The sequence below is a fragment of the Melospiza georgiana genome, chromosome 11 (assembly GCF_028018845.1).
Source record: "Melospiza georgiana isolate bMelGeo1 chromosome 11, bMelGeo1.pri, whole genome shotgun sequence".
NCBI lineage: Eukaryota > Metazoa > Chordata > Aves > Passeriformes > Passerellidae > Melospiza > Melospiza georgiana.
Window position 1 is genome coordinate 9316961 of NC_080440.1, and position 10646 is coordinate 9327606.

Genomic DNA, 10646 nt, shown 5'->3' on the forward strand with positions numbered 1-10646 from the left:
TGTTCCAGCAGGTGAACAGGCAGCTGTTCTTTAGCTGTTTAACTCCCCTGGATGGTGGAATCGGGAGGATTCTTTTTTTTTAGCTCCTCTCTGGTGTTTAAAGACAGAAACCTTCACCCTTGCAGCTTAACATTGGTCCAGTGATGTTAATTAACAAGGAGAAGCTGGGGTGGGGGGGATAGTTAGATATGGGGAGCCCCCAGAGCCTTGGGACCCGCTGTGAAGGGGGTTGGTGATGGCTGCCGGCAGCAGTGGCTGTTGTTTGCATTGCCCTTGTGTACCCGCCCCCCCAGCACGCTGGGCAAAACCTGTTTGCTGGGCTTGCCACTCCGTGTGCCTTGGAATTAGCAAGGACTGGTGCAGGTCCTGGTGTGGATGCTGGGAGCTCGGCAGCACATGGCTGAGCTTGGAGGGACCTCTGGAGGTGTCTGCTGCAAGCCCCTGTGCAGAGGCAGAGCAGGCACTGGCTCTTTGGCACGAAGAGATGGAGCAGCAGTGCCGTGGGGTGCAATGCAGGGCTGCCCTGGGGACCCTGCAGCTCCTTGCCACAAACAGACACTGGAACACAGGGCAAAACAAAATCCCTGGAGATGGAGGAGAAACAGCAGGAGCAGCCAGCAATGCCTCCCGTTGCACAGGACAACCTCCCTGGTGAACGGGATGAAGGCCCAGCATAACCCTGGCCCCCCACAGTCCCCCTGTCTATTCCCACTCAGGGTCTCCTCCAAGGTTTCAGCTGCCAACAAGGGCATTTGTCCCAGTATGGCTGTGAGGATGGCAGCTCCTCTCCCAGCCTTGCTGGACAAAAATGGAAGTGTGTGTGCTGCATGGCAGTGGATTTCCAAGATACTCTGCTTGCACCCTGGTGGAGCTGGTCCTGCCTCCCAGTCTGTACTCCAACTCACTGTCACTGGCTCCTTGCTGGCTCAGCCATGCCCCAGGTATGCGTGGTTTCTCCTGCCCTTTGTGTCCATGGAGCTGCCAGTACCAGTGTTTGTGAGGGTCTTGTCCCATCCTTCAACCAGGGAAGGTGCCAGGGTGGTTCCTCCTGCAGCATGGCCAAGCAGAACTGTGGAGGGCACAGGGCAGAACCATAAAACACAAACAATGATCAGAAAAAAAAAAGCAAAGCTGGGTTCCAGTCTGTCTGAGGGCATTTAACTGGGGCCATTTTCTCTGAAACTCTGAAACTGGAGTTTGGAACCTTTCTTGGGGGAGAACAGTGATGAAAAGCCTGTGACACCAAGGTGGCCCTGGGCACAGGGGCTGAGAGAACTGGATGGTGCATCCTCCACCCAGCTGTGCAGGCAGCAGGCACGTGGCTGCTGCAGCAGCACAGAGCAGGGGCTCAGCTTTTCATCTGCCAGTGAGTCACTTGGCAGAGGAGGAAACCTCTGACAGCACCGAGGATGTGGAGGCGGCTGCTGTGCCCCTGCCTGGTGCTGAAGGTGCTCCAATGGCTGTGGCACACAGGGCACAGCCAGCTCCCTTCCCACAGCGCCACTGCACACCCAGCACTGCAGCTGCACCTTCCTCAGGTGAGACCATCCAGCTGCAGTGGTGCCCAGTGCTGGCAGTGCATGGTGCAGGGCAGGATCACCTGCACTCTCCCCCTGTGTGGCCTCCCCAGCACCAATCCCCAGACCAGCTGCCTGCCCTGCCTGCCTTCTGGGGCCCAGTGTGCCCAAATTGCCCAAATTCCCAGACCCTGCGCTCAGCTGGCTGCCACAGCCTCCTGACCCCACAGAGGAGGGGATCAGGGACCAGAAAATCTGCATGTGCTAGTGGTGAACAGTGTCCTGGGAATGGAGAGGTGGCAGGGAGCAGGAGTGGGACACTGTGTGCTACTGCCAGCACACAGGTGCTGTCATGGGGACCTGAGGTGCCACAGGTACCTGCTGGCCTGGCCAGAGAAGAGCAGGACTTTGCCAAGGCTTTGGTGGCTCAGGCACTGCTGAGGTGCAGGCAGGGAGGAGCAGGGGTGCAGGCTGGGAGCTGGAGTGCAGATGTCACCCTGCAGGATGGAGTCCTGAGCTGATGGGACTTTTTGACGCTGTGGCCGTACCATTGCCAGCTCAAGCCTGGGCAGGGTGGGCAGTTTTCCAGCCGGACAATTAAGCAGATTAACCAATTACCTGAACCTTGGCAGGGCCCCACATCCCAGTGGCTGCCAGGGTGCTGCATATCCGTGCTGAGCTTTTGAGAGACAAGTGTGGGACAGGTGTGGGGCAGGGCCCCCTCGGACCTTCCTCAGGACCCTGCTAGTGGATCCGACTGCCCTCTCCCTGCGCCTACCCCCGGCGGCCGCGGGACCAGCCTCGGCCGGGCAGCCCTGCCCGTCCCAGGGGCAGCATCTCCCGTCCGCCGCCCCGCCGCGTCCTGACCCACGGAACCTGCCCCGGTGCCCCCCGGAATCCACGTCCCGGAGGAGCTGCGCCACGGAGAACCCGTCCCCGGGAGCGCACCCGAACCTGCCCCGGACTGAGCCGAGCCCCGCGGACCCGCTCTCCCCCGTGGCCGGCCCTGCGGATCCCGTCCCGGCGGCGGCCCCGGCCGTGCCCCGCGCCCCCCCTCCCGGTGCGGGCGGGCTCCCGTGCGGGTGCCCGCGGCTCGGGGCGGCGCGTGACCGGCTGCCGCTGCCGCCGCCGCCCGCTCCGCCGCAGAGCCCGGCCCGCCCGCACCGGCACCGGCACCGGCAGGTCAGCGCGGGGGGCTGCGGCTCCCGGGGCACCAGTTCTGGGGCCGCCAGTGCTGCGGCGGGCGGCGGGAGGGGGCTGGCGGCACCGCGGCCCGCGCACCGGGCACCGAGCGGTGGAGCCGGCCCGGCGCGCTGCGGGTGGGGTCGGCGGGATGCGGCGGCCGCACCGGCCCCGCTGTGGTCCCGCACCGGCCGCGGCCCGACTCCGCTGCGCAGCCCCGCCGGTAATCCGCACCGCGCCGCGGGGCCGCCGCCGCAGCACCCTGGCGGTCCCGGCCCCGTTCCCGGCCCGGCGGGTCTGAGCCGTGAGCGGCGGCAGCGCGGGGCTCCGGGCCGAGCATCCCCGCCGGGATGCGGCCGGGACGCGCCAAGGTGAACGGTGCGCGGCGGAGCGGGGCCGCCGGCGGCGGGGACGGCGGGCGAGGACACTGGGGATGGAGAACCGGGGAGGGGACACCGAGAGGGACGCCAGGACTGAGCACCGGGGAGGGGACATTAAGGATGGGGCACTAGGAAAGGGACACCGGGGTCGGGGCCACTAAGCACCAAGGACCACCCACACCGGAGACACCGGGATAGGGAACACCAGGGGACACTGGGAAAGGGAAGACTGGGAATGGGGTCACTTGGGGCGGGGACAGCGGGGAACAGAGCCCAGGGCTACCCGGGAAGGGACAGCCAAGACACTGTCTCTCTCCCTGGGCAGTGGGTGGCCAAGGGCACAGCAGCATCACGGCCACCGCACGAGTTACACGGGCACTTGCCGCCGATCCTGGCTCACCACATCCCCATTCCCACAGGGTCGACTCGGTACTCACCATGGCTGCAGCACAGCTCGTCACCTGGGGGATGCTCCTGGCCACCGGGGTCCCCGCCAAAGCCCAGGGGGTGCCGCCGGCAGGGCTGTCCTTCGGTGGGGACCCCTTGCACAGGGGACAGCAGTGGCCTGGCCCATCCCCTGCCTGGGAGGCATCGGGGGAGCCCAGCGGTGCCGGGGCCCCAAGGAGTGAGCGCTGGGGGGTCAAGCACCCCGTGCACTGGTCCCCACCTCTGCAGGCAGGTGATGGCACCAGGGCACCCCTGGAGATGGAAACCACTGTGACAGGTGCTGATAGCAAGGTCTGGAGGGACGGCAGCACAGTCCCGGCTGTGACAGAGGAGCCGCTTCTTGCCTGGCGAGGGCACGAAGCTGAAGTCCAGGACAGGCCCCTGCCCCACGGCTCTGCACTGGGTACGCCGGGCCCTGAGGTGCCCACGGACAGAGGGGCAGACTCTTCAGGGCCACCCTGGGCAGGGCAGGGCCTCTCCCTGTCCAGGCACAGCGTCTCCAGGACAGCCAGCACTCCCAGCCCTCAGCCAGCCGCACCCACCACTGCCCTGGACCCCACGCAGGTGGCAGAGATGAGGACAGCAGATGCCCAGGCAGGGGGACACACAGCAGCAGAGGGACGCACAGCGGTCCCGGGCCTCTCTCAGGATGCCAAACTCACTTCAGCCAGCAGCCAGTCGGTCCCGCCGGGCACAGCCCCTGTCTCTGATCCCGGAGGAACGGGGCCAGCCTGGGGTCCCCATGCCAGCCCTGGCTCTGTGCAGCTGGTGGGCAGCTGGGGGGGCACGGGAGGGCCCCCCAGCCCCTCCCCGGCTCTGCCCAGCTCTGCCCCACGGCTGCGCCACACAGCCCCGTCCTGGGGGCTGGCTGAGCCCTGGACTCGGGCGCTCCCGTCCCTCCAGCGCAGCACCCGGAGGGCCCCGCTCAGCCGCGCCACCACCAGCCCTGGCGATGTAGGTCCCCGGACGGACCCTGGGACTACGGGGCAGCGGGGACCTCAGCCTGTCCCAGGGTCTGTCCCCAGCACCGGCCCTGCGCCACCCCCCGCCTCCAGCACGGCCACCGCCGGTATCCCGAGCAGAGGTAGGAGCCAGCGCAGTGCGGGGGGACCCCTCGGTATGGCGGGGACCGAGCCCTGCAGGTGTCAGCGCCCGGCTCTGCTCTCTCTCGCAGGGCTGCTGCCCCAGGAGGACGTCGGCTCCCCGCAGCAGGTCCGGGGCGCCGTGGGCCCTGTGAGTGTCCCAAATGCCACCCAAACGACCCCACAGCCAACGGCACATCCCACCACGGGGACGCTCGGGACAAGGCACCCAGGTGATACAGGGCTGCGTCCAAGCCCATCCGTTCTGCAGCCGCTGTGGGAGCCCATCCTCGGGGCGTCGGGGCTGGCGGGGGGAAGGCAGCTATCTTGGGCTGCCCAGCCAGGACACAGTGACACCTTCAATCAGGATTGCCACCTGACAGCGGCCCTAATCTACTCCTGCCCGCAGGGATTAGCGCTAAATGCTCGGTGGGTGGGGGCTTCCCCAAGGGGGTGGGGGACGTGACCGGGGTTGTGCCACCCCTTGCACTGCGCGTCCTAAGAGAAAACCCCGGGAGGCACCGGTGGGCAAAGCCCCAGCCAGCACAGGGCATCCTCCGCTGCAGTGTCGCGGTGCCACATTTGATGCAGCCCAGTGCGGGGTGCAGGTGCGGCCCGAGTGGCACCAAGCCCCCCACTTCCCCGACTGTTCTCCTCCTTCCTACCTACAGACACGCCGGGGACGCAGCCCGCAGCCTCCAGCACCGCGGCCCCCTCGGCCACGTGGCGACGGGCAGGGATGACGCCTCCGCCGGTGCCCCGAGATCCGTCATCGCCGCAGCCACAGCCCACGGTCCGTGCCCCGCCGGCGCTGGGGGCCAACGCGAGCGGGCTGCGCTGGGCCGAGCTGCAGCGCCAGCTGGGCTTCTCCTGGGAGGCCCACGTCTACGGACTGGCTGCCGTGTTCCTGCTGCTGGCGCTGGGCTGCCTGGCCGGGCTGGCGGGGACAGCCATCCTGCGGCCCTCACACCTTCTCCACGTTGTGGGGGCCCACGGGCTGCTGCTGGCCGCCTGCCTGCTGCGGGCCACCTTCCTGCTGCTGGATCCCTACGGGGCACGGGGCCGCCTGCCCACCCCGGCGCTGCTGCTGCTCAACACGGCCCCTTTCCCCCTGCTGCTCGCCGCCTTCGCCCTCCTGCTCCAGCGGCTGCAGCGCCTGGCCCAGCTTCAGCTGCTGCCGTCCCGGCTGCGGGGGCTGCCGGCGCTGGGGGCTGCTGCCGCCCTGCAGGGTGCGGTGATGGGCGCCGCCGACCTGCTGCCGCCTCGGCTGGGGCTCCCGGCCGCGCTGGGGCTGCAGGCGCTGGGCTGCGGGGCGGGGGCTCTGCTGCTGCTGGGGGGGCTCTGGGGGTGCTGGCGGGCGCTGCGGGCGCCCTGCGAGGGGCCGGGGTCGCAGCCGGGGGCGCGGGCGCTGCTGGCGGCGGCGGTGGCGGGGCTGCCGGTCTGCGGGCTGCAGCTCTTCAGCGCTGTGTGGCTGCGAGCAGTGCTGGGGCCCCAGGGGCGCTTCTCCCGGCCCAGCTGGGCGGCACAGCTCTGGCTGCGGATCGGCGAGCTGGGCACGGCCCTGGCGCTGCTGGCGGCCGCCGCCGAGCCCGTGCGCTGCCGGTGCCGCCGCCGGAGCCCCGCCGGCCACTCCTGCTGGGCCAAGGCACTGCGGTACTTCTGCGCCGGCCGCAAAGCTGAGGCACCCGAGTACCCCAACAACTGCTACGACTGGGCCGGCGGCGGCAGCGGCGGCAGCGGCGCGGAGCGGACACCCGCCAACGACATCTCCAAGAACCTCATCCGCAACCCGGCGGAGCAGCTGCCGCTGCGGGCTCTGAAGGACAGCAACGAGGTCTGGGCAGCTGGCACCGGGATGCCGGGGCTCAGCCCCAAGTGCCCCAACATGCTGGCCGCCCGCTCCTGCGCCGCCTTCGAGCAGGGCTCGTCGCCCTCCCTGGGGGAGCTCATCTTCCGCCCGCCGTCCCCCATCGACCTGCGCCGCAGCATCGACCAGGCGCTCTGCCGCCGCCACCTCCTGCACGACGGCCTCTTCGGCCGGGCCCGCCGCGGCTCCGGCTCCTCGCTGCACGGCTCCCCTGCCCCCGACAAGACCCCCAGCCTGGGGCGCATGGTGCGCTGCAGCTCGCTCACGGAGCTGCCCGGCCCCCGCCAGCCCCACGGCACCATCACTGTCACCGTCACCGCCTCGGCCAGCTCGCTGGAGAGCAGCTCGCTGAAGATCAGCTGGAACCCCTGGCGCCACGGGCTGTCCTCGCCCGACAGCCTGCCCCTGGACGAGGCGCCCAGCCGGGCCCCGCTCCTGGTGCCCGCCGGAGCCCCCGGCTGCGAGCGGGAGGGACCCCGCGCCTTCCCAGCCCTCGGCAAGGCGCTGGACTCCCGCAGCCTCTCCAGCGACACCATTGAGCTCTGAGCCCGGGACAGGCAGAGAGACTGGGGGCGCAGAAGGACGATGTGAGGGTGAGGACACTGTGAGGGTGCGGGGGTCTGATCCTGCGCCCCTGTAGGGCCGGGCAGGGGCGGTTCCATTTGTGCCAAACGAGAGAAATAAAGAGTTTATGCTGGGAGGAGACGGTCCTGTTGGCATGTGAAAGCGGTGGTGGGCAGCAGCACCCCCAATCCCCACCAATTCCTACCCTGAGCAGCCAAGCTGGGTGTGCAGAGCTTTATTTCCTGAGATATGGACACACGGACAGATGGGCACACCCCAACGGACAAACCACGGACAAATGCAACAGCCACACTCATGCATCCAGCAGGGCCCCCTCACCAGCACAGCACCTGCCAGTGGCGAGGGGCCCCTGGCCCCCAGCCTGGGAGGGGAGATGGGCTCTGCCCAGGGATGGGGGGCAGCTCTCCCAGCCGCACAGCTCAGGGCACGGGGGGACCCAGCCCCCCACTCTCCCACAGGGAATGGCCTCATGGGAGGGGAGTCCTACAGGGCCAGGAGCCCCAGCCTGGGGGCAGACAGCAGGTTCCCTCCCTCACCTGCCCTTCCACCCCCTCACCTGTCACAATGCCCGGCCTCTCCTCCAGAGCACGAGGAGCTGGGGGCAGCATGCTGTGCCCCCCACACGATGCTGCACTGCCTGGCATCACCCCTCCATCCAGAGGGGGCTGTGTGGGAGCCCCCAGGATCAGGTACTCCTGGCTCATTCTGCAGGGACAGGGAAAACAAGACCCTATGCTAAGGGGGGGCTGGGGGACGCATGCAGGGCACAGCATCATCTACAGGATGCAGCCTTGGCAGCCAGCCCTGCTTGGGGGAGGCCCTGCACCCCAAGCTGAGTCTGCCCCTCTGCTTGTGCCCAGCAGCTCCAGAGCTATCTGCCCTTCATGAAGCCATCGAGGACACGGTCACTGCGGTCAGAGAGCCAGTAGCCAGCCATGGCAGCCACGGCGCCAATGAAGATGGCGGTGAAGACCATGTCACCCTTGGCAGCCAGCGTGGCGAGGGCACAGATCATCACACCAAAGAACATCTGCTGCAGCACCACCACCTCGTCATCAGTCACGTCATCAAAGAAGCCCTTCTCTGGGGCATCTGCATGAACAACACTCATGGGAGGGCACAGCTGACCAGCAAGAGTCCCCGCCCATGTCCCACACCCCCTGCCCAATGTCCCCCTGCACTGCATTAGGCCATACCAGGGGGCTTGTCCTCCACGCACTGCCCGTCTCGGCGGACGTGGCCTTGGGCACAGACGCACCGGTAGCTGCCCTCTGTGTTCTCACACACCTCCTGCACCCCTGTGCACACTGGCTCCTCGGCACTGGCACACTCATCCACGTCTGGGGGGGAGCCAGGGGTCAGGCAGGGATTGGGCAGTGAAGAGGGGGCAGTATGGCCCCCCAGTCCATGGGAGGCACTCACCCAGACACTTGGCTCCGTCCCGCCAGTAGCCCTTGTTGCATTTCTTGCAGCGAGCTGGCCCGGCACCCATGCAGCCGATGCAAGCCGTGGAGCAGTCTGCCTCAGAGAATGGAGCCAGGGTTGCTGCCAGAGCTCCTTCCCAGCCCAGCCAGGGTTGGCCTCAAGCAGGGAAGAGCCACGTGCATGAAAACCCCCCAACCCCCCCTTCCCCCTGACCTCGGCATTCGTAGGAGCCCTCTGTGTTGACGCAGTACTGGTTGGCTCGGCAGTGCGCCATCTCTGTGCCACACTCATCTATATCTGCAGGAGAGATGGGGACAGCCCCGCTGAGCCTCAGCTCTGGGGACACAGCCCCCACGGCCCTGAGCTCACCCCTGGCCTTCACTCACCGATGCAGCGGTGCTCATGCAGCACCCAGCCCCTCTTGCAGCGAAGGCAGCTGGAGTCCTCGGGACCCGTGCAGCGCCCGCACGCCTGGTAGCACTCTGTGGGCAGGGACAGACACGTGGACACGGGCAGGGGGGAGCTGCCTGCACCCAGGCTGTTCAGCACCCGCAGAGCCCCCACCTACCAGCACACACGAGGTGGCTCTTGTTCCGTGAGGCCTCATAGTAGCCGTCCCCGCACTCGGCGCAGAAGGGGCCGCCGTAGCCGGGGCTGCAGACGCAGAGGCCGGTGCCGCGGCGCGTGCCGTCACCGTCGCAGCGCCCGTTGCCGCTGCAGGGCTGCCGGGGCCCGCCCGCACAGGCTGCACGGGGAGAGATCGGCTGGCAGCTGGCACAGAGGGCAGCAGCCAGGGGAGCCCCTCTGCCCCACCAGCACCCGCGCACCCCACAGTTACTCACACCGGCAGTCTGGGCCATAGGTACCGGGCGGGCAGCAAAGCATCAGCCTGTCCACACACAGCCACTGGAAAAAGTCAGGGTGCTGCTGCCGCCTGGGGAGGGGAAGATACAGCACTCAGCCCCCTGTCATCCACCTGTGCCCCTTGCCACCCCCCTGTCCCTGTCCCCAGACTCACTCATGGAACCACCACTGCTCCACGTGCTCCTCACTTCGCTCCAGCAGCTGGTGACAGGCGAAGTCTGAGGGGGCACAGACACCCTCCAGCACCTCCAGCAGACGGGTCTCGCTGCAGGGACACAAGCCAGTGTGGGGTATGACGTCTGCAGCAGCTGGGCTGCCCCAGCCCCTCACTGGGGTCACTTACCTGTGCTGGTACTTGGACAGCTTCTCCTCCTCCCAGGCCGTGTTACCCCCACCAAAGCCCTCATGCTCTGTCCGCTCCAGGCCCTGGGTGCATGAGGGAGCGGCAGTGCAGGCACGGAAACCCCCCCCAATAACCTCTCCATCCGTAGGGCTCCACAGGACACATCACCTGCAGGGACCTGCCACCCTCTCCCCTCCCCAGAGCCCAGTCCTTGTGCCCCTGGGAACACTGTAGGAGTGCCTCCACCACTGTCCCCCACAAACCACCCCTCCATCGGGCCCTGTCACCACCCTTATCCCCCCGGTCTGTGATTCCTCTGGGCCCCCCAACATCACCCCACCCAGGACCCCCCTTGACCCCGCTCACTGTCACCTCCAGGCCGTGTCTCCCACGTCTGCCACCCGTGGGCCCCTCCCGTCACTGTCTCCTGGCCCCCAGCTCGCCCCCGAAGCAGCGGCTGTGTCAGCCCACACCCCTCGGTGCCGTTGCCCCCCGTGTGCCCCCTCGCCGCGGCCTCCATCACTCCTGTGCCCCCCCGGCGCGCACCCTGATGAAGCTGTCGGCGAGGCCGCGGCAGGCTCGGCACGGCTCGGCGCCGTCTCGGTGTGGGTCGGGGTCGGCGCGAACGGCCAGCAGGACCCCCCCGAGGAGGGCGGCCCCCAGGAGGGCACCCCCCAGCCCGGGCCCCCCGCGCCGGGGCGAGCGCGGCAGCAGCGGCAGCAGCGGCCCCATCGTGCGCCCGCCCCGCCCGCACCACGTGGGCCGCGCCCGCTGACTCAGCGCCGCCGCCCCCGCCAATGGCCGCGCGCCGCCGCCGCCCGCCCCCCGCTCCCAGCCAATCAGCGCCGCGCCCTGGGCCCGCCCACCCCCGCCTTAAAGGGGCCGCGGGCAAAGGCCCGGGACCGGGGTGTGCGGACGGGCTGCAGTCGGTGACCCCGCACGGAGCGGGGCCGG

At 68.4% G+C, this 10646-nt stretch overlaps 2 protein-coding genes across 2 annotated transcripts; one reads left to right on the forward strand and one right to left on the reverse strand.

Annotated features, from left to right (window-relative positions):
- The first annotated feature begins 932 nt into the window (after positions 1-932).
- Positions 933-7110, forward strand: PRRT3 (proline rich transmembrane protein 3). Its single transcript, XM_058032232.1, has 5 exons — positions 933-941; positions 2266-2699; positions 3499-4610; positions 4701-4841; positions 5280-7110. The coding sequence occupies exons 1-5, from the start codon at positions 933-935 to the stop codon at positions 7019-7021; spliced, it is 3438 nt and encodes a 1145-aa protein (XP_057888215.1). The 3' UTR covers positions 7022-7110.
- Positions 7111-7246: 136 nt separating this feature from the next.
- On the reverse strand, positions 7247-10424 carry CRELD1 (cysteine rich with EGF like domains 1). The gene is made up of 10 exons (XM_058031790.1): positions 10239-10424; positions 9693-9775; positions 9504-9614; positions 9328-9419; positions 9054-9230; positions 8872-8967; positions 8699-8782; positions 8483-8578; positions 8257-8400; positions 7247-8152 (listed from the first exon to the last, which is right to left on the reverse strand). The coding sequence occupies exons 1-10, from the start codon at positions 10422-10424 to the stop codon at positions 7932-7934; spliced, it is 1290 nt and encodes a 429-aa protein (XP_057887773.1). The 3' UTR covers positions 7247-7931.
- Between the last annotated feature and the right edge of the window lie 222 nt (positions 10425-10646).

Excerpts from the sequence above, each read along its gene's own strand:
- PRRT3 (XM_058032232.1), top strand. Across the intron at positions 2,700-3,498 it reads ACCGGCACCGGCACCGGCAG|GGTCGACTCGGTACTCACCA; the intron begins GTCAGCGCGGGG and ends CCATTCCCACAG. Across the intron at positions 4,842-5,279 it reads GCTCGGGACAAGGCACCCAG|ACACGCCGGGGACGCAGCCC; the intron begins GTGATACAGGGC and ends TCCTACCTACAG.
- CRELD1 (XM_058031790.1), bottom strand. The coding sequence starts at position 10,424 with ATGGGGCCGCTGCTGCCGCTGCTGCCGCGCTCGCCCCGGCGCGGGGGG. Across the intron at positions 8,968-9,053 it reads GAGCCACCTCGTGTGTGCTG|AGTGCTACCAGGCGTGCGGG; the intron begins GTAGGTGGGGGC and ends CCCTGCCCACAG. Across the intron at positions 8,783-8,871 it reads GCATGAGCACCGCTGCATCG|ATATAGATGAGTGTGGCACA; the intron begins GTGAGTGAAGGC and ends TCTCTCCTGCAG.